General features: G+C 40.0%; 1 protein-coding gene across 4 annotated transcripts in view; it reads left to right on the top strand.

The window, feature by feature from the left end:
• The window catches only part of il34 (interleukin 34), a 109774-nt gene that overhangs the window by 63601 nt on the left and 24566 nt on the right, over positions 1 to 21607 (top strand). For all 4 annotated transcript variants that reach the window (XM_057835941.1, XM_057835940.1, XM_057835939.1 and 1 more), the window contains exons 3-6: positions 8421 to 8524; positions 14081 to 14158; positions 14231 to 14308; positions 16962 to 17069. In XM_057835941.1, coding sequence (XP_057691924.1) covers positions 8421 to 8524; positions 14081 to 14158; positions 14231 to 14308; positions 16962 to 17069 — 368 coding nt within the window. The remainder of the gene's footprint in view (positions 1 to 8420; positions 8525 to 14080; positions 14159 to 14230; positions 14309 to 16961; positions 17070 to 21607) is intronic.

Here is a 21607-nt window from a genome sequence, read left to right as displayed (position 1 = left end):
TTGTTTTTATGTTGTAGTAAACGTATGTGCCCCCACTAGTCTAAACACTATATTCTGAATAAATTTGCTGAAGAAAAAAATAAAAATAAACCATCATAGCTAGTGATGTCACGATCGCATATTTTTGCACCCGAGTCAGAGTCTGAGTCAACTGATTTTAAGAATCTGCTGATATCGAGTCCTGATCTGATACCGGATCAGGACGTTTTGAACAAAAGTTTTCATCATGTTACTTAGGGCTGTCTCAAACGACTAATTTCCTCCCGATTAGTCAGCCGACTAGTTTTACGATTAGTCGACTAGTCTAATATATATATATATATTTTTTACTAAATTAATAATGAAATATTTGTTTAAAGCTTATTAATTCACAAAAAAACATTTTGAAACACCTAAATTCTTTATTAACGTATAAATAAATAACATAATATCAATAATAAATCACAAACAATAAGGTCAAATGCTGCTGGCATTAACTGCTGCAAAAAAATGTAAACGGAAACACTGTGACTTCACCTTTTTAACAGGAATCAAAACAATTCTTACTCTTTTTGCGGTATGTCATTGTCTCTATTGTTCTAAATGTTAAAATGAATTGCAATGTCCCGGACAATCATTTTCAGAATACTTTGTGTGAGTTCAGATGCTCTTTCCGGTGTGCATTTCGCATTTTTGGGGGAGGGGAAAAACTGTTCAACTTTTGTTTGTTTTAACCTGAAGATAACGCAGAGGGCACACTGAAATATTACCACAATTATTTTGAATGAAAGGCACACATACCCACAGTAACAAAAATTAAGTATATAGTATTAATTTTATAGTATACTACTATATGTAAATTTTATAATATTAAATAACTAACATTAGTGCAGTCATGGATACAGTAAGCAGGCCAGTGGTGTTTCCATATAAATTTTTTATTATATTATGTATATACAGGATATATGTATATATTTTCCCTAAGTGGGAGCTTCCATGATCCTAATACATTTAATAATAATTTTAAAAAATATATAATTAATTATTTTATCAAATAAAAATGCGCGTTTATACAACGCATATATAGGCAACTTCCATTTAAAAAATCGTTAGAGAGTTGTATGGACTTACAATCCGCTAGCTTGTTGTCTTCGAAAATTATACTTGGGTGACGGCGCTTCAAATGTTCATTTATAGCCGACGCGCTACCGTGGTATGCGAGCTCAGCTTAGCAAAGAGTACACACAGTGGCACCCTCCATATTTTCCTTGATATAATTCCAGGCTCTGGCTATTCTGGTCCGCTTTTTTGGCTTTATGCCGCTTTCACGTGTTACCATCTCTGCCCTTTTTGGAAATTGGCGGTGTTTTCAACTCCTCACCGCCGAGTCACTTGGCTTGTTGTCGTCGGTTCCTTTGGCTTCGTCCGATTTCCTCCTCGGGAAGGCGGCGGCGTGCATAAAAACACCGAGAGGCGTCGGATGGCTCTTTAAGGATACTTTTATTGACCAAAACAAAAACGTGGGGGATGAAGTCACTCAACTCAGCGTTACCCGCTCACTTTTCCAACTCGCCGATCTCGCTCCCTCTCTCTCTTTCGCTCGCCCACTTTCTTCCTCTTTGCTCAATCTGACAACGCCAGTCACATTGAAATAACAGCGGCCCCCTTGGGGGTGCCAGTAACAACCGCTTGTATTGTGAGCGCCTGCCATTCTAAACTTTATCCGCATGTAATTTTTTTAAACCCGTCATTACCCGTCGACGGTATGTTTTGCCCGTCGACGCATTTACGTCATCGATGACGTCGACAGCGTCGACTAGTCAGGACAGCTCTAATGTTACTGTCCCACCGTGCCGCCTTCATAATTTGAATTATTTTAAAATAAGAATAAAGTAGAAAAATGCTTGTCTTTCAATAATGCTTCAATGAGTGAGTCCACGCTGCTGAGAATAGCCTCTCACTTACACAATGAGTTGCCATAGCACACTACCGCTTGTATGTAACAAGCTAAAAACAGATTTGCGTCTTTGATTGTAGAGCTACCAAGCTTCTCTGGCAAGATCAAAGCTACAAACCTGTTAATCATCATTAACTTTAACTAGCAAACTCCAGTGCACTGCTGACCAAGAAAAGCAGCAGAAGGGAGAGTGAGAGGCTCTACGTGCATGAAGCAGAAAAACAAATACAGGCATTCCCTGGGTTATGACGTACCCGACTTACGCGATTTCGACTTTATGACGCCAAAATCTCATCAGCCATTCTGTCTCCAGCCGTGTATTTAAAAAAAAAAAAATAGTCACGTAAACACTACCTAGTTCTTGCCATACCTCCTCCCCCAGTAGCATCTCCGCCGTCCTGGAGTTCCTGACGGCGTCAGGTCCCACCTGCTGTCATCTCCGGTTCTCATGTTTTGCGCCAAGAAACGACCGTCTTGGCTTGGGAGCGTCATGACGCCCGCCCCAACCTCCGGTTCTTCCCGGGCTGCGGACAATGCGCCTTTTTCAGACTTCTCATTTCCTTGTTCTCATGCTGCTGCTGCTGCTGCTTCTACCCCGGCGCTGACTCCTCTTGCGAGTCCTGATTCGATGTTATGAGTCGGACGGCGGGCTCGCGTTAAGAGAGGCAACCTGAGCGGCCATGATATACACCCTGTCCCGCCGCCTCCCCCCTTATTTTTATTTATTTATTTTTTTAAAAGCCCGAAATCATTCAGTGTAATGGCATTTAACACAACGTACATCAAAGTATCTTATTTTTTACTTGATCTTATTAATATGACATATTATACATGTTTTTGGACAGTTGTTTTGTATTTAGAGGTACTTAAAGGGTTAATTCCAACCTATGCGGAAATTCAGGTTACATCGCCAGCCTAGGAACGGAACTCGTTCGTAACCGGGGACTACCTGTACAGTGGTACCTCTACTTAAGAACATCTCTACATACAGATTTTTCAGGTTAAGACATGACTCAACGGGAAAATATTGCCTCTTTTGTTAAGAAAGACATTTCAGGATACAAAGGGCACAAATAAAGTATGGCTGGTACTCACAACTCCCAGAGTTTACTAAACATAACATACTTATAGCTCCCCTTTTTTATTGGCTATTGCCTTGCATTCCTGGCATCCAATTGGCTAAGAGGGACCTCTAATGTATGTGTATGTGTGTATCCCAGCGTCCTCTTCATTCGCTCCCCATACCCCCTGACAGCTTTATAAGAGTGTATTAACTTTTATTCTTTATTCTTGTTTTTTTACATTGTGCACAACTCAGATTTTATGTTTATTGTGCAATAATCTAATTGTAACATGTATTTATTACATGTTTTGATACATTTTTATGCATTATAAAGCCAATTTACCAAATTACTGTTGTGGTTACAGAAAGTAAAATAAGAGCATGCATTTTCAATATTGCAGTTTATTATACAGTAGCTAAAACAGATACCTGCACCAGCAGGGCTGACAAATCCTGTTAAATCTGGGGGCGTTGGGGGCTGGCTTGGGGAAGAGGACCCGATTGCAAGGGAAAAAAATGCAAAAACAAGGGAACTGGTACAAACTAAAAAGGCATTTATTAAACACAAACTTGCTCATGAAAAACAAACTAGATCGAGAGAAGCAATGGCAAAGTAGCAAACTAAAAGCATAGGCTAAAGAAACTTACATAGGCCAGGTAAACATGACGGGACATAGCACAAGGACAAGCGACTCAACAAGAATGTCGATCCGACAAGGGCAATGCAAAACTGAAGGGCTTATATATATAGACAAGGGGTAACGAGACAATGAGGCACAGGTGGGTGACGCGAGAGGCAGCCAATTGGTCGAAACACAAGGAGCAGGCACAACAGGTGAAATTAATGGACAATCACAAGGACAGCATGCACAACAGATGAAATTAATGGACAATCACAAGGACAGGACACACCAAGGCAAAAACATGACACAAACCAAACACTAACAACTCACACCCTGACAGTACACCTTCCCCAAAGGATGGACCCAAGACATCCTCAAGCAAAACAGACACAAACTGGGCAGGAGGAAGGGGACCCGGAGGAAGGAACGGGGTCAACGCGGGGCTACCGAACAGGTCAAAAGGGGTGGCATCCGGGACCCTAAACATAGAGTGACTGAACAGGACGATTGGGCAGGCGTCCGGAGTGCCAAATGTGGAGTGACCAAACGTGTGTATCGGGCGGGTGTCCGGAACACCAGACGTGAGCTGACCGAGCAGGCCGATTGGGATTGTATGTGCGGCCCAGTCGAGGCGAGGGGAGGCCGGCGCGACCGTCCGTGCCGCCTAACCTGAGATGAGAACGACTGGCACGGCGGTCCTTGCTCCCAGTCATGGCAGGAAACAAGGAGCAGGAGCGACGTCGTCGGCAAATAGAGGCGCGGAAGCAAGATCTGGAGCGGCGCCTATCCATGCATTCATTGTTTGGTTGAATGGGTTATATTTGGCATATTGACAGGTCTCAACAAAAAAATCAGTCAGGAAGTAGCAGCTAATCCAGAATCTGCTGCCAGAGTCCTTACAAATACAAGGAAACTGGATCATATTACAGCAATCGTTACACTGGCTTGCTGTGAATCAAAGGCTACACTATAAAATCTTACTGCTGGTCTACAAACAACCAAAATACAGGCTTTATTTGTTTGACACCTACGAAGCATTAGACCCCTTAGGTCGTCTGGAACCGGTCCAAGAACAAGAAGAAAGCAGGGTTAAGAGGCATTCAGTTGTTATGCTGGTCACCTCTGGGACAAATTACCTGAAGGTCTGAGGTGTGCTCAAACAGTTAGCTCCTTTAAATCAGGGCTAAAAACATTATTGTCTACAGCAGCGCATGCATAACTACCCCTATTGTTCCATTACCCAATTGTATGACTGTTGCTTTTCATCCTTTAATTGGTTTTATTTCTATTTTCTGTTGTAATTTTTTTTTTTTTTTCGTTTTTAACTGTGTTACTGATTTAATGTGACTTAATTGTTGTTCCAGTGTGAAGATAGGTTAAAAAAATACAAATCAATATGTATTTTTACTAGGGATGTCCCGATCAGGTTTTTGTACTTCCGATCCGATACCGATATTGTTTTGCACTTCCGATCCGATACCGATACTGGCCGATACCGATACCGGCCTATCTGAGCATGTATTAAAGTTTAAAGTTATTTAGCCTCCTTACTTAGTTGTCAGACTCATGTTGAAAAGGGTTTTAGTACTCTTGATAACAACTACCCAGCTGAATTAGGTGAGTTTGAATAACACACAATGGTTGGTAACAAGAAACTGACCTGTTTATTCAGTGACAAACACAAAAGATTATAAATAACAAACAGAAATGGCATACTCAGTCAGTAAAACGTGCAAATAATATTGTAAACTGTCAGTGGAAAATCCCACAAATCCCCCAAGCTATTAGATGCTTTTAATGTTTCGTGCATTAGTTACAAAAATTGTATAAAAAGCCTCTCAGGTTTAAATGAACGACTATTTCAGTATCAAGTTAACATTTTAAAACAGTAAATAAAATACTCAAGTCCCCATTCTGTATCAGCAGCTTTAAACTACATTCAATTCATTTAATTTTGCGAATCAACTGTTAAAGTTGTTAAAATTGCTCCCGTTATTCCATAATTTCCCTTCTGTCTACTTTTGACATGTGAAAGTTTTAAAACTGTTTTGAAGATAGATTCAAGTCAAGATTTTGCCGATTTAGGAGTATTTTAGATAAAAAGTTAATTAGGTTCGCTTGGAAGGTTCACTACAACAGCCTAAAAGGGAAGTCACTTGCTTTAAGATGGCGGCCGTTTACTAACGCACCTAGTTTTCAATGCATGTGTTGCTAACGTTTGTCGGGTCTGTCATTGTGCAAGTAGTTCTACATACATATGATATCTATTAGAGAAGCATGTTGTTTACTCTCGGGAGGCAATGCGGTCCGTTTCTCATTGCGTCCCGAAGACCCCGCTGTGTATTAGTTCCGCTTTACTTGACATATTTCAATAATCGGAATTTGGATGTTTGTGAATCGTTCTCGAATCTTCCACGGCAGAATTGCTCAAGGGTGTAATGACGTCTGGGCATGTTGTACCGTGGTTCTAATGCTGCGTTCCAGAAAAGTGGGATGTCGGACTTTTCCGACCTCCGACTAGGAAAATATCATTGGAACACCACTCGAACTGGGAGGTCCAAGTCGCGAAGTCGGAGAAAAAATACTTCCGAATATGACTTCCAAGTTGTATCAATCTGACGTCACTGGACAAAATGGCGCTCAAGAAAACGAATGATAACACAATAATGAAGTAAATCAAGTTTATTTGAGACGCCATGTATTTTTTTCCTCATACAGTGAATTATGTTTGTTGTGCTATGTTTTTATATTGACGATCAGCAAAGGATGTAACTAAACAAAGGCAGTTTACAGTGTGGGCTATAACGCAGCCGTCGTTTTTCCTCTACTATTTGATCGCTTATAGGCAGTGTTGTTAATAACGGCGTTACAATATAACAGCGTTACTAACGGCGTTATTTTTTTCAGTAGTGAGTAATCTAATTAATTACTTTTCTCATCTTGGCAACGCCGTTACCGTTACTGAGGCGGGAAAGGCGTGCGTTACTATGCGTTACTAAGTTGGTTGAATAAAAAAAGTCAGAGAGACGGACTCACGGAGACGAGAGAGCAGAGCAGGAGTGCGTTGCAAACGCGATGCTAGGTGGCTCCAATAATACCTGACTGTAGCCTACAAACTACGCCCACATGATACGGTAGATATCACATATTATAGAACTAGATGCAAATGTTAGACATGGCTGCATTGGCAACATGCTTTGTATCTAAAATGGTCCTAAATCGGCAAAATCTTGACTTAAATCTATCTTTAAATGATGAAACAGTTTTAAAACTTACACATGTTGAAAGTAGACAGAAGGGAACTAATGCAATAGCGGGAGCAATTTTAACAACTTTAACGGTTGATTCACAACTTTAAATGACTTTCACACATAGCAAAAGTTACTATCTAGTTATCGCAATACCCTTGTGTCTCGTTAAATGGAGGGTAAAGAATTGGGCTAGGCCCAATTGTCCCCAAAACCCTTTAAACTTCACATTGTGTGACCTTTTTTTTTTTTTTTTTTTTTTGAGAAAAAAAAACCAAAACATGAAAATTATCACTAGTTACTTTGCCAAGTAACTAATTACTCTTAAATTCAGGTAACTGAGTTACTAACGCAATTACTTTTCGGGAGAAGTAATTTCTAACTGTAATTAATTACTTTTTTAAAGTAAAATTAACAACACTGCTTATAGGAAGGCAGGTTCGCTGGAGGTCAAAATGTCTTTGGATGGCCAAAATAAAAAACACTTCGTCGCGATCAGCCATCTTTGTTGTTTACATTTGCTTGGAACGCTTTGAGGTCGGAACTGGTACCATCCGAGTGGGATAAATTCGACTTCCCACTTCTCTGGAATGCAGCATAAGTGTTAGATGGTGCGTCTTTACTCACGAGAGATAATGGCTCGTCATCCAGAATGAATTTTTGATTCTTCTTCTTGCAATTAATTCTTGCAATGACTCTTGTTATTCCCTGGGCTTTGGGACTGTCGAGTGCCAGTTTGTCACGCATAGCAAAAGTTTCTGTCAGTGTTAGTTGCGTAGGACCTTTCTTTTTGTCTTCGGTTTTCTTAACATACTCCTTATATTGTTTGTGGTGGTATGTCGCTAAATGCTTGATTAGGTTGGTTGTATTAAAACTTCTTACAGCTTTACGACCACGCTTGACTTTATTGTGGCATATGCTGCACTCTGCCTCTTCGTCTTTGTCATCCTTTAAGGTGAAATGATCCCACACAGCTGACATTTTTACTGATGAAGTCTCTCGGTAAATTGGGAGACGGTAATGTAGTGTGTAGAAGGTGTGCCGTAAAATGCGGACCGTTTTTTACGGAAACCGAAGCAAAAACTGGAATGGATTATGTGTATCGGTGCGCTCGGAAACCCGGACCGGTTTTTCAAAAAAACTGGATCGGAAGTCTGGATCGGAATTTTTCCGTGTCGGCCGATCCGATACCGATGCGCATTTTTTTGCCCATATCGGCGTCCGATCCGATCCAAATATCGGATCGGGACATCTCTTAATTTTTACTGAGCAAAATTGTTGTGACTTGACCTCTGTCTTGTACTTTTGTTGATACATTTACTTGTTTGATTTATGTTAGTCCACAATAACTTGGGATATGCTTGAGACATAAAGGTCATGGCTTGAGACTTACTTAAGAACTGCCTAAATGTGACAACCTCAAAATGTATGTACAGTACTTTGACAGGAAGTGACCAATGAAGGAAAAATATTCACAATTTTTACCATCCCAAATGGGTAATTGTTGATTTAAATTGCCCGTTTTAATTGTGTTCATTTTGTCCTTAAAGGCCTATTTCTGCTTATGCCCGTTCTAATGGCACCAACACCTCCAAGCATGTGCACTCCTTTGAGGACACTCAATGAAAGTCTGAGCCACAGGCGACGATACATGGTAAGAAAATGATGGCTTGTTTACAACTGTGTGACATAAGTATTTCCTTGTGAGTGAATGAGTATAATATATATATTGAGTATAACGTTAGGTGCATGGAGTGCTGCTGGGTGTAGAAAGTATACTTCTGGTGCTCGTTGGTGTGGGGATCAAAAAAGTGATGATTCAAAAAAACCGAGGCACTCAGGAAGTGGAAAAATAAAAAGCCTTTATTAAATCATGGCTTTGTTCAGATTAAAAATGCTGGTTGTTTTGATATATTCAGTGAGAATTTATAATGTAAATAGTAGTGAAAATATAGAAAACGCACAAATGATGAGGTGTGTCCATCAACATGTTTTGCCCCCCCATTCCCACAAAAGTCAAACTTTGCCTATGGTCACAAACTTTAACTATAAAATGTACGTTTATAAACTGTTAAAGTGCTCTCGTTACCTGTAGGCTGTACTTGGAGTAGTATGTGCTGTAATTCCAAGTGGTTCCTTGAATTGGATGTGGAGTTTTTAGCGGTCGACAGTTTGTTGAGCCAGTGCTAAGTTTTCTGGACAAAAATGTGAAGTAATGGCTGTATTTCCAGTGAGCAAATTTGTGGTATCTCCACCATTACCATTACCATTTGTGGTATCTCTCCTGCCTCTTTCACTGTACTAAGGAAAGTAACAGATTAGTTACGCCTTACTGACAACATTGACCAAGGCATGCTTTTTTCCTGAAAAAAATCCCAAGGCATGCCACAAGCAAAAAATGTAAAAATGAATATCTGTTGACTGTATTAAGTGCGTACGACAGGAGAAAAAAAGTCTTAAATAGCATTATTATGTGAATTAGAATCATATTTTGAGACGATTTGACTATATACAACAATTTAGCAAAGTGCAGATGACGAGAAATTAGTCTTATAATCTGCCGGTTATGCCACGCCTACGATTATAGGGCTCTAGCGTCCCAACAGGTGGATGACGTCAGCGGGAGAATGGGCTCATCGGTTTTACTATTCAGCCCATTGACGGGGAATTATTCAGAACGAAGAAAACGCAACGAAGAGAGCCGCAAAATGTCATTGTTTCAGTCTCTCTACTCCAATATTTTTACAGGATATTCTTTTTATCCAAGTATTGTTTCCCAATAGCTAAACAAATGGCATGGTCATGACAAATAACAGTCTTGTGCTAAATGGAATATGAAATAATAAAAATGCATTTATTCAGGACGACATGGCAAAATTACTCCATAATGGTCAAAACTGTCGACTTCACCTTTACTGTTGCACCTCCCGAACGATATTTTATGCCACTTAAGTCGGACTTATGTCATTTCCGTTCCCCGGCTTCGGAGAATGTAAACAAACCAAAAGGTGTGACAGCTAGCCGACATGCTAACCCGAACCGAGTGATGTTTCAAAGTCTTCGAAGAGGAAAATCACACATAACTAGCCCGGATTATTTGACATGACGACTGGGTTGTCGATTGTCTTTGCCGATCGGCAACCAGCCTGGCGGCGAACAATTTAGAGCCCCTGTCGTTCCCCTGCTAAGGGGAAGAGAGCCCGTTTGCGGGGAAGCAGCTGGACAATGACCGCCGGAAAAAACGGCCGACGTCGGAGGAGCGTGTAGCTGTCAAATGGTTAACACAAATATGGCAAAATAATGCTTCACTACACGGCGAAGTCGAAAACAGCGAGAGACTCACAGGAGGGCGGCTGCAGTTGTTATGCAGCTAACATGACAATATGTGTATAAGGAGAGCTTTTTACATGCCCATCCATGATCAAACGTAAGTAACGTAACGTAACGTAACGTAAGTAGTCCTTTATTTAAAGCAAGTTTGTAGTGTTTACTTTGTAATCGCTGTATTAGCGGCTATTTTTAACACAAAGTTGCAATTTCTGTACGGTTGGAAAATTTGACAGAACACCGGGCACATGAAGAGGGCAATAAGCAGAGTATAGTGCTCTCCCGGCGGAGGGATGTGTGACAAGCCGCCGGTCCTCGGCCGAGGGGACAAGGAGCATGTCAGCCACAAAATGCATGCCACCTACATATTAAAATGATCCCAGTATTTGACATAATGCAAAACACAATGTTTACTCACTTCCTCAAAAGTTCCATGGTCCCACAGTACTTGTTTTGGTCAATATTCACCGGTGAATGGGAACCTTTAGAAACCCCGAAAAGGCTCACATGCCTCTCCGTCGTACAGCAAGATTTTTCTGCAGCCGTTTGGCTGGCGTGATGCGAAAAATAAACAAATTACTCCACAAAATCAGCTGAATCCTTAGCCCTTCTCATACAATGGCACGGCTGTATAGTGAAGAGTGCGCATTCTCCCATTCACGTCACAGCGCCCTCTTCCTCAATGGAAGACCGAAGCCAGTAGTCTGTCATTTTCGTAGCGCGGGATTCAAAAAATTTAATAAATATATAGATCGCTTCTTCACACATCCAAGTGGCCCATTTCATTCAGGAGCATAAAATACCGCATTTATTATGTAATAAGCAAGCTTATTCGTGTCACAGGCACTTTAAAATAAAATATAAAGTCAGGTATTGAATAGGAATCAAACAAACACAAAGAACAACACATTTTATAATCATACTTTTCCTCACTCAGTGTGGCTTTTTTATTGGAGTAGGTTTCACTGAATCCCCTTTGAAAGTTATTCACGTTAACTTCAGTTCTTTACATTCTAACGTGAACCCCAAAGAAAGATAGCTTTTGCAGCCTTGCACCAGAGACTCCCAAGACAAAAGTCTTTGCTTCCTTTTGACCCCCATTCACTGAATTTTGTCCAATTCTGAGTTTGCATCTTTCCTTTTTAAAAACCTGAATCATCGCTGTCACTGTTATAGTTTCTTCGTGGAAAAGTTAAAAGTGAGTTTAAACAACAAAAAAAAACAGCCCAAAAGTTTAGAACTACAAATGAACCCTGACTTTTTTTTAATATATACTAACTAAATGGACTACAATTCAGTACAATAGGAAAAAAATAATAATGAAGGGCTCGACACACACGAGGCGATGAGCGATGGCAAAATGCGAGTCATTGCCGTTGAGCTGAAAGCCAACACATGGTGCGCGACGTGACTGCAAGCGACAGCGACACGCATCGCCGTCTGCTTGTGAGTCATCGCTCGTCTATGATTGGCTATAAATTTTGATTGAATGTCAACTACTCTCGATCCACCCCATCTTCAAAACTAGGATGGTCCATGAAAAATACCATCATCTAATAACTTCTAATACTTACAGTATGTCCTGTCTATCAATAAATCCGTTGCTGATTGGTTGCAGTGCCAGGAGACAGCGACAGAAATAGAACCACTTCCTATTTTTTTATATCACGCCGCTGTTCATGTGGGCTCGTATGTGTATATGCACGAGCTCAAAATTTCCCATGTGCTTTGCCCCTTAAGGTCAATGTTGTCACAGATGATTTGAAAAAGTAATTGACTGATTACGGCTCGAAAAAGTAATGTTGTTACTTGACTGATTTCTTTATCATCAAAGTAACTAAATTACTTTAAAAGTAATTTATCAGTTAGTGTTTACCAATTTTTCGCCCTTTGAGAGAATGACAACAAAAAATGTCATCGCATGTAATTGACTTTCCAATAATTGAATTTAAAGGGGAAGATCTGAATTTTTCACTGGCTTAATCTTCGCGTTGACGGGAGTTTAATTAGCTTTGGTGTAAAGAAATCAACTGTGGGAGGAATTATTAGAAAATGGAAGACATAAAGGACCACTGATAATCTCTCTTGATCTGGGGCTCCATGCAAGATCTCACCCCGTGGCGTCAAAATGATAACAAGAACGGTGAGCAAAATTCCCAGAACCACATGGGGGGACCTAGTGAATGACCTACAGAGAGCTGGGACCACAGTAACAAAGGCTACTATCAGTAACACAATGCGCCGCCAGGGACTCAAATCCTGCACTGCCAGATGTGTCTCCCTGCTGAGGCCAGTACACGCCCAGGCCCGTCTGCGGTTCGCTAGAGAGCATTTGAATGATCCAGAAAAGGACTGGGAGAATGTGTTATGGTCAGATGAAACCAAAATAGAACTTTTTGGTGGAAACACAGGTTCTCGCATTTGGAGGAGAAAGAATACTGAATTGCATCCGAAGAACACCATACCCACTGTGAAGCATAGGTTTGGAAACATCATGCTTTGGGACTGTTTTTCTGCAAAGGGACCAGGACGACTGATCCGTGTAAAGGAAAGAATGAATGGGGCCATGTATCGAGAGATTTTGAGTAAAAATCTCCTTCCATCAGCAAGGGCATTGAAGATGAGACGTGGCTGGGTCTTTCAGCATGACAATGATCCCAGACACACAGCCAGGGCAACAAAGGAGCGGCTTCGTAAGAAGCATTTCAAGGTCCTGGCGTGGCCTAACCAGTCTCCAGATCTCAACCCCATAGAAAATCTGTGGAGGGAGTTGAAAGTCCGCGTTGCCCAACGACAGCCCCAAAACATCAATGCTCTAGAGGAGATTTGCATGGAGGAATTGGCCAAAATACCAGCAACAGTGTGTGAAAAGCTTGTGAAGAGTTACAGAAAATGTTTGGCCTCCGTTATTGCCAACAAAGGGTACATAACAAAGTATTAAGATGAACTTTTGGTATTGACCAAATACTTATTTTCCACCATGATTTGCAAATAAATTCTTTAAAAATCTAACAATGTGATTTTCGTTTTTTTTTTTTCCACATTCTGTCTCTCATGGTTGAGGTTTACCCATTTACAGGCCTCTCTTATCTTTTCAAGTAGGAGAACTTGCACAATGGGTTGTTGTGTTGTTGCATGTGATTTTCATTTTTTTTTTTTTCCCCACATTCTGGTGGTGGTGGTTGAGGTTTACCCATGTTGACAATTACAGGCCTTTGTAATATTTTCAAGTGGGAGAACTTCTTACTTATTTGCCCCACTGTAATTTTTTTAAGGTCATCCAGGTTTTTTTTTTTTTTTTTTTTTAGTGTTTCCAAGTATCTATTGAACTAGATGGTAAATGGAAGTAAACATGCACTCATCTGATTTAAAAAAGTTATGCGTCCAAAAACGTCAAACTTCATCAAACTTTATTTTTGCATAATTAATACTGTATACTCGTACCCTCATCAACCACTGAAAATAACGTAATCATCAGTTATTTCAATATTCTATATTTGATATCAGTCGGAAATTCTTAACCCGAAGGTCCTGGGATGATTACACCTTTATTGCAACAACTTGGAGATATATTAATACAATGTCAAATAAGTTTTAAGTGAAGGTTAGTGAAATGTTTCAGCCAGCATTGAAGGTTTTAACTGGTCCAAACTAGAAAAATTTTGTGATCGGACACTGAATTTTGTCAAGTAATGTGACTCGAGTCCTCCACATCTGTAAACACAATGGAAGAAATTCCTACTTGAATTAATGATATATAGTAAATAAGACAAAGAAACCAAATCTATGATGAATAATAATCGAAACGCAGATAATTACATAGCGGCAGAAAAATGTGATTGCTTACATAAAATAAAAATTCTGTGTTCTTGATTTGTTGCAGAAGCATTACTTTCCTGTTAACTACACCATTAGGGTTCATCACGAGGAAGTTTTTAAAATATCTAACATCAGCAAAATGGTAAGCTTTTAAAGACAGTGTCAGAGTCAAAGTTTTATTCCGGTTTGTGCTCACTTCTTCATCTTCTTTTAGAAGTTGCAGGTCGACGACTTAGAAGAACTTCACCTACAGAGGATGTGGTTCCTTGTAAACCACAGCGTCTTAAAAAGGGTAAGTGTTAGGGTTGTCCCGATCACATATTTTTGCATGCAACTCTTGAGTCCATGTTACCTTGATTTAAAGGGGCAGCTGAAGAGCTTTTCGGATGAGCGTTTTACTTGGTTAAATTGGCCTGAATTAATCATTCGCTGTCTCAAAAATTACCGTTTTTTTTTTTTTTTTGACCGCATAGTTTTTGAGTTACTGCCATAGCAACACCTAAGCAACGAGGTACGCGCCTCGCTGCCAGCTGCAACCTAATTACGCCATTTCCCCTAGACCTCGCCAGCACTGCAATACGAAAGTATAGCACCATGCTACCCCTGCCATATATTGCAAATATTTTCTGGGTTTTACTCGAGAGATTCGTCATGCCATCTCGATGTATAGCGAGAAATTGTTCACACAAAGGCACGAGACTATGAGTGACCCCAAAAAACCCTTCTTCTGCAAGGATTTGGACATCTTTTGTGAGAGTCAAGCAGAAGAATTTCTCCCCAGGTCCTCGATCGAGTCTTTGTTTACAACATTTTAGCGACGATTTTAGGGTGGCTGGGAAGTGGTCCCCAAAGCAGACAAAGAGAATAACTGTGCTAGTATGCAACGTTTACTTCATTTCACACAAGGCTTGGAGCAGCGCACGTGCACGCCGTGTCGTATCTTTTAAAAGTTGACGGGTGGTCAATCAGGCGACGGTACCGCTCCAGGATCAGGCACAGAGAATTCTGGGATGGAACAAGAAGTCAAATTAGTCTGGTGTGATACAATATGAGAAATACCTGAATGCTGGACGTGACTGACGGGTATGCCGGAAGTGTTGGTCTGGCGACAAGCAGGAACGACAAGCAGGCTTATGAAGGCGGCTGATTGTGCTGGGTCGCAGCTGTCATCGTTCCCCCATCTGGCCTCCAGCCTGCAATCAGGGAGCCCTAACAGAATTTGTCTAGGAGGATACAACGTAAGTAGACCCTTACTGACAATTTGATACGTTCATTACTTAATCACGACCTGTTTTTTTTTGTAGTTGTTGTTGCTTGCCTGTCATAAGACAGCTGACAGGTTGTCTATTCATGTGAATTTGATATGTTTATTACTAGATCTATATAAATACTCGTCTTTTTTTGCAATTACTGATAATTATATCACACAATGACTGGGGAAAGAAAGGTTCAGAGAGAAATCACGATGCTAGACTGCTCTTTAGTGAAGTGTCGAGCTCCCAACCGGTGTCATCGCCAACGTCTGCTGAGCCAAATTAATCGTCGTCATCTGACGCCTCAGGTTCAAACATGTAGGGATTAATTGAAGATCATCTTTCCTGGGAGCTTTTTCCATCGTTAGTGTCACGAAAGAGCGATCCTGAATGGTTACTTTTGGTGGAAATATCTCTGATATTGTTGTTGCTGCTATGCTCGCTGTGGATACTCTTCCGTTGCGTTGGGGAATTTACGTCACACTTCCGAGTTTGGGAAAGGACTAAAACGGAGTGCACAAAACCTAAAAAAAGGCAAATTATCCTTGCAGTTATGCGTTAAAAATGACATGGATGTTTTGACGAACTCGTCCAAAGTTTTTATTCTTAAACTTGCACCGAAATCCGAAACACTCTTCGGCTGCTCTTTAAGGATTTTCTGATACTGGATACTGATCCGATGCCTAAAGCACATCCAAATGTAAAATATTTCCATACTTCAGACATTATCGCACTTCCATGATGCTATCTTAACATTTGCTTCCTTTGACAGCTAGCATAACATTTTCCTACCTGTAGTGTTTACTTCCTCTTCATCTGTTTCCATTTGTTTTGGAATGTTGCGTAGTACAAAACATACTTTTTTGTTTCTTTTGACAAAGTCCTTGTGCATCTTTATTATTTTGTTGCTTTGGAGCCTTAAAATAAGATTAAAAAAAATAAATGAATAAAAATAATGCATTTTCAAAACCAGATCTTTTTCCACCTGATTCCGATACTCTGAAAACGTCATGATCGGATCTGAGACTTCCCTACTAACCATGAATTTCAAAACTATAGGTACTGTAGCCTTGATAGTGCTTGTGCATGCATGGAAATTTCTAAACTTTGAACGCTAAGAGAAATCATTGAGCGAATGTGCATCTCACTTAACAGTCTTGTTTTTGTGACCTTCAGTTATTACCTTGATTTTGGTCTGATTGCTTGCATTTTTGTAGCACGTGTTGTCACATGGTGCCAAAAGTCATACTAAGGTCTGATACAGGCGTTCCTGGATGAGTGTACTTGCCATTAATTCACTGTTCCCCCAACACTGTCATTGCATTTCTCGCGTAGGTTCATGTGAGGCCTTTGAAAATAGAAAAAAATGTTTTTCCTGTTGCTTTTGGCAAGTTTGAAAAATGTAATGTTACAAGGAAACCCAAGGGAAAAACTCAAAATGCTACAATGGTAGAGGTCATCCACTTTACTGAATGCGGTAATACATGACGTCATTGTAGAATGTTCCTGTTTGATTGAGTTCTAAAATATTTACCCATCCATCTGTATTTGCGATAATAAGCAAACAAACAGAACCAATGACTGAGCAGGCTACCAATTTGCCTGAAATCTTTATTATCTCTAAAATAATTATTTGGAAATAATTCATGGCTCATATAAATATAGCGTGTAAAATTCAAATTCAATTTCCAGATTATCCGAGTGTTGCCAGAGCGACATCCTTCGCGTCCGTACACTACAAAGTTGGAGAGACGTCTCCAAGACGCCGAGGGAGTTTTTGTGGAGTCGCATCCACCAGAGGTAAGGCGGAGGTCATGCTCCTCTGACATGTAAGTGGATCCTTGAATGAAGGAATTTAACAGATGATTGAGTTTGCCTTGGAACGCAAGGCTCCCGGGACATTTGGAAGCACAGGGATGTCACATTTATCCTATTTATGATTATTTAGAATGAATGGACGAACGGGCTCAGAGGGTAATAAGGGTAGGACGGTCATTATCAGGGGATAAAATTTCTTTAGCCTTTTGGTGACATGATTAGGGTTGGAGTCTAGTTTAGGCAAGGTTATAAAGTGGTCGCTGGGAGAGTTTCTTTTGGACAACGGGGTAGACAAACTTGACACTTGACATACTGTATCTACTGGGGACTAAGCCCACTTATTATTTACGCTGACGTAAAAACAAAACATAAACATGTATAGTTTTAAGTAGGGCTGTCAAAATTATCGCGATAACGCGTGGTAATTAATTTTTTAAATTAATCACGTTAAAATATTTGACGCAATTAACGCACATGTCCCGCTCAGAGAGTATTTTGCCTTTTGGTAAGTTTTAAAGCAAGGTTTTTTGTGCTGTCTAACAGCGAACTCTTGTGGTTGCTTTGCGACATGGTTTATTGCTTTCTTGCCAGTTAAATATGGTTGCATGACGTCTCGGGCTGACGCCTACGTTGTAATGTTGTGCTTATATGATCCTTGGACAAGATTTGTCCGTAAGTATGGTTGTTGTAAAGAATGTACATATTATGTTAGTAAGCGAAATGTTATATTTTTTGTATGAGATGCTTTTTGTTTATATTTAGTGAACCTGTATAGCGTGCTAAGCTAACGTTGTTGCTAATGCAATGCATGTGTACTTTTTTAGTTTCACTACGGTCTAAAGAGGACAGTGGTTTGAGGCCATTTTATTAATAAATCAGATGAAAAAGGAAGAAGTCTGATTATTAAGGCGTCGTTCACTAGCTGTCTAGCTTTGGAAAAAGTAGACGCTTCGGAGTGAGGACAGCATAGACAGATTTAAATGACAGTAGAGTGAAATGCCCACTACAGTCCTTATGTACCTTATGTTGAATGTATATATCCATCTTGTGTCTTATCTTTCCATTCCAACAAATTATTTTACAGAATATATATATAATTTACAGAAAAATATGGCATATTTTATAGATGCTTTGAATTGCCATTAATTGCGATTAATTACGATTAATTAATTTTTAAGCTGTAATTAACTCGATTAAAAAATGTAATCGTTTGACAGCCCTAGTTTTAAGCAAAATAATTCTATGTGAAATTAAGAACATATAGTAGTCTTTTTGTCAAAATATTGTCCCTAGCTGTGAGTCCCTTCAAAACAATGAATGTGGAACAACAAAGAATAAATGTCAGCTATGGTCAAAAGAATGAGAAACACACAAACCAAGTTTTTTGGGCTGTTGTTGTTTATGTGGATATGGTGTTTTTTGTGTGTGTGTGTGTGTTTTTTTTTTTTAAACTAATACCCCACTGTGCCCCCAACCATATGAGTATAGATTGGGAATAGGCATGTAGCAGTGTTAGATTCTGACGGTATGATAACCTTAAGCCAAAATATCATGGTTTCACGGTATCACTGTAGTGCAACTACAGCTCTAAAAAATGTTACTTTGTGATATCTGGGTTTAAAAGAAAAAATCCCTTGGACAGGATTTTCATATTTCAAAATATATTAGCAAATTGGAACATAAGTATAATATCAAGTTAATATTACATTTTAAAAAATAACAAAAATTAACTTAAATATGCTAATTAAATTTAAAATGAATGCAATCCTTTAGTTAAGCCTAAACCCACAGCCACAGCTCAGCATTATTACTATATTTTCCATAAAAAGCGCGTGTATATGACTCGTATCATGTTTACATTATACACACACTTTTCTAAACACAGACAGTTGCCAGAGAGAAAAGAAACACCACGTTTTACCACACAAAGACACACTAAATGTTAGGAAACGTTCATGACAGTGTTTACTAACCTTTAATTTTGTATAAATTGGAAATCATATTGGATGTATTGCCTTCTTGGGAGTCACCCTCCGCAAACATGTTTTACATGTCGGTTGACCCTCATCCTCTGTAACTTTTCTGTCGCCGAAGTATTCCCATACCAGCGATTTCGTTTTCTTCTATGGGGGAAAAAGTTCAGGAGTTTCACCTCCTCCAACCATGGTGTAGCACAGCTGACTCACTGACACTGAGCAAGAACCGGTTGGGGAAGGTTGAGCCTTGCAGCTGCAAGCAAGGAATTTCTCCCCTGCATTTTTGGGACATAAAAAATAGCTAATACCGTAGGGACGGTATGACGGAATTTTTGTGCGGTTTTGAAACCATAACGTTTTCATACCACCGTAGACCTTAAACCCGTAATCAGAACATGTCTAATTGGGAGTTGTTGTTTTTTTCTCTTTTCTTCTCTCCTTTTCTTTGCTAAGGAGTTGGGGAGCTTATAGTGTTAGCTGAGAGCAACCCGACAGGCCTGTTGCCTTGTCTTCCCTTGGATGTTTCAGGGTCTTTTTGTATGACTGAAAAAATGAATTCCACGTGTTTTCTGACATCCTGTGCCAATAAAGATAATACTGATCCATTCCTCCTTTGCTGTGATCTTGAGGTGTAGTGATGATGCACTGTTGGATAACGTCACATACCAGGAAGGTTCCGAAGGCATTTTTTTCCCCCAGAACTTCAAGGTACTACGGTATATGAATGTGCTTGAAGAAATATTCAGTCTATAGTTGATACGTCTCTTTTACTTTTGTAAAGTTTTGACACGATTTTTCTAATATTGCAACTTTATTTTACTCATTCATCTAACTTTAATCCTCCTTGACTTCACTTTTGAAATAATAAGACATTGACCTCATTCACAAATAGCGCTTTAGTTTTGAGACAGTTCTTTTCAAGACCAAATTTTGAAGGTCTTGATCATTTCTTAGACTTGACTTCCAACACTCTGTCTTGGATTTTGTTTCGGTTTCTGTCTCGGTCTTGATTGCCAAAAGTATGGGTATTGACCCAGTTACATCGATTTCTGGGTTTAGAAATTTCTTGGTCTTGGGGACCGTTTCCCTGGTGATGCTGCGACTCCAAGACGCAACAATTGTGTTTCGGAATCGCTTCGCCTTTACATTCATTACGGCGAGATGGAAAGCAAAGACGCAAACGTTTAATATTGACAGGTCCATTCAAGACCACATTTTGAAGGTCTTGATCATTTCTTGGACTTTACTTCCAAAACACTCAGTCTCAAATTTTGTTTGGGTTTCTCTCTGGGTCATGATTCCCAAAAGTCTGGGTCTTGACTCAGTCATGCTGATTTCTGGGTTTAGACATTTCTTGGTCTTGGGGACAGTTTCCATGGTGACGCTGCACTGCCAAGACCCAACGATTGTGCTGTGGAATGGCCTCTGCTTTACATAGTGATGGCGAAAACGTAAGGCGGAGACCCAAACTTTTAATTCCGGCCTCCAAAGCGGGACGATTCGATTGCGGGGCTTGCTCCGCAAACATTTAAGTGGAACGCTCTCGCTCCACATGTCACTTTAGTAGCAGCGACCGCGCATGCCCAAACATTCAAAACAGAAAATATGCCAGAATTCGGCTTTAATTGACTTTTTAAGAATAGTTTTAATTTAAATATGTTTAACGTTAACGTTCGTGTCTTTTGAAGCAAAATAATAAAAACGCAGGGGCACCATTGCTTATATGTTGTCTTCCGTGCTGAGGAGGTTGTTGTCAAGGAAGTGCATCATTGGTTGTCGCCTTGTAAAACTGCACTGCCCCCTAGGGCCTGGCATGAATATTACGTCATTTTCACTCGGAATTGCGACATCGTTCTAATGGAGATAGAATTCTTCTTCTCAAAAAATTAGCATATTGTGACAAAGTTCATTATTTTCTGTAATGTACTGATAAACATTAGACTTTCATTTATTTTAGATTTCTTACACACAACTGAAATAGTTCAAGCCGTTTATTGTTTTAATATTGATTATTTTGGCAAAAAAGTCACAAAAAAAAAAAAAAAATCACTATCTCAAAAAATTAGCATGTCATGAAAAGGTACTCTAAAGAAGCTACTAACCTAATCATCTGAATCAATGAATTAACTCAAAACAACTGCGAAAGATTCCTGAGGTTTTTAAAAACTCCCAGCCTGGTTCATTACTCAAAACTGCAATCATGGGCAAGACTGCCAACCTGACTGCTGTCCAGAAGGCCATCATTGACACCCTCAAGCAAGAAGCTAAGACACAAAGAAATTTCTGAGCAAATAGGCTGTTCCCAGAGTTGTGTATCAAGGCACCTCAGTGGGAAGTCTGTGGGAAGGCAAAAGTGTGGCTGGAAATGCTGCACAACCAGAAGAGGTGACCGCACCCTGAGAAAGATTGTGGAGAAGGGCCGATTCCAGACCTTGGGGGACCTGCAGAAACTGGACTGAGTCTGGAGTAGAAACATCCAGAGCCACCATGCAGAGGCGTGTGCTGGAGCCGCTTTTTAACCTGAAACAGCGGCAGAAGCACCTG

Source organism: Corythoichthys intestinalis, chromosome 5 (assembly GCF_030265065.1).
Source record: "Corythoichthys intestinalis isolate RoL2023-P3 chromosome 5, ASM3026506v1, whole genome shotgun sequence".
NCBI classification, from domain to species: Eukaryota; Metazoa; Chordata; class Actinopteri; order Syngnathiformes; family Syngnathidae; genus Corythoichthys; species Corythoichthys intestinalis.
Note: the sequence above shows the minus strand (reverse complement) of the source record. Positions and strands in the feature narration are given on the sequence as shown.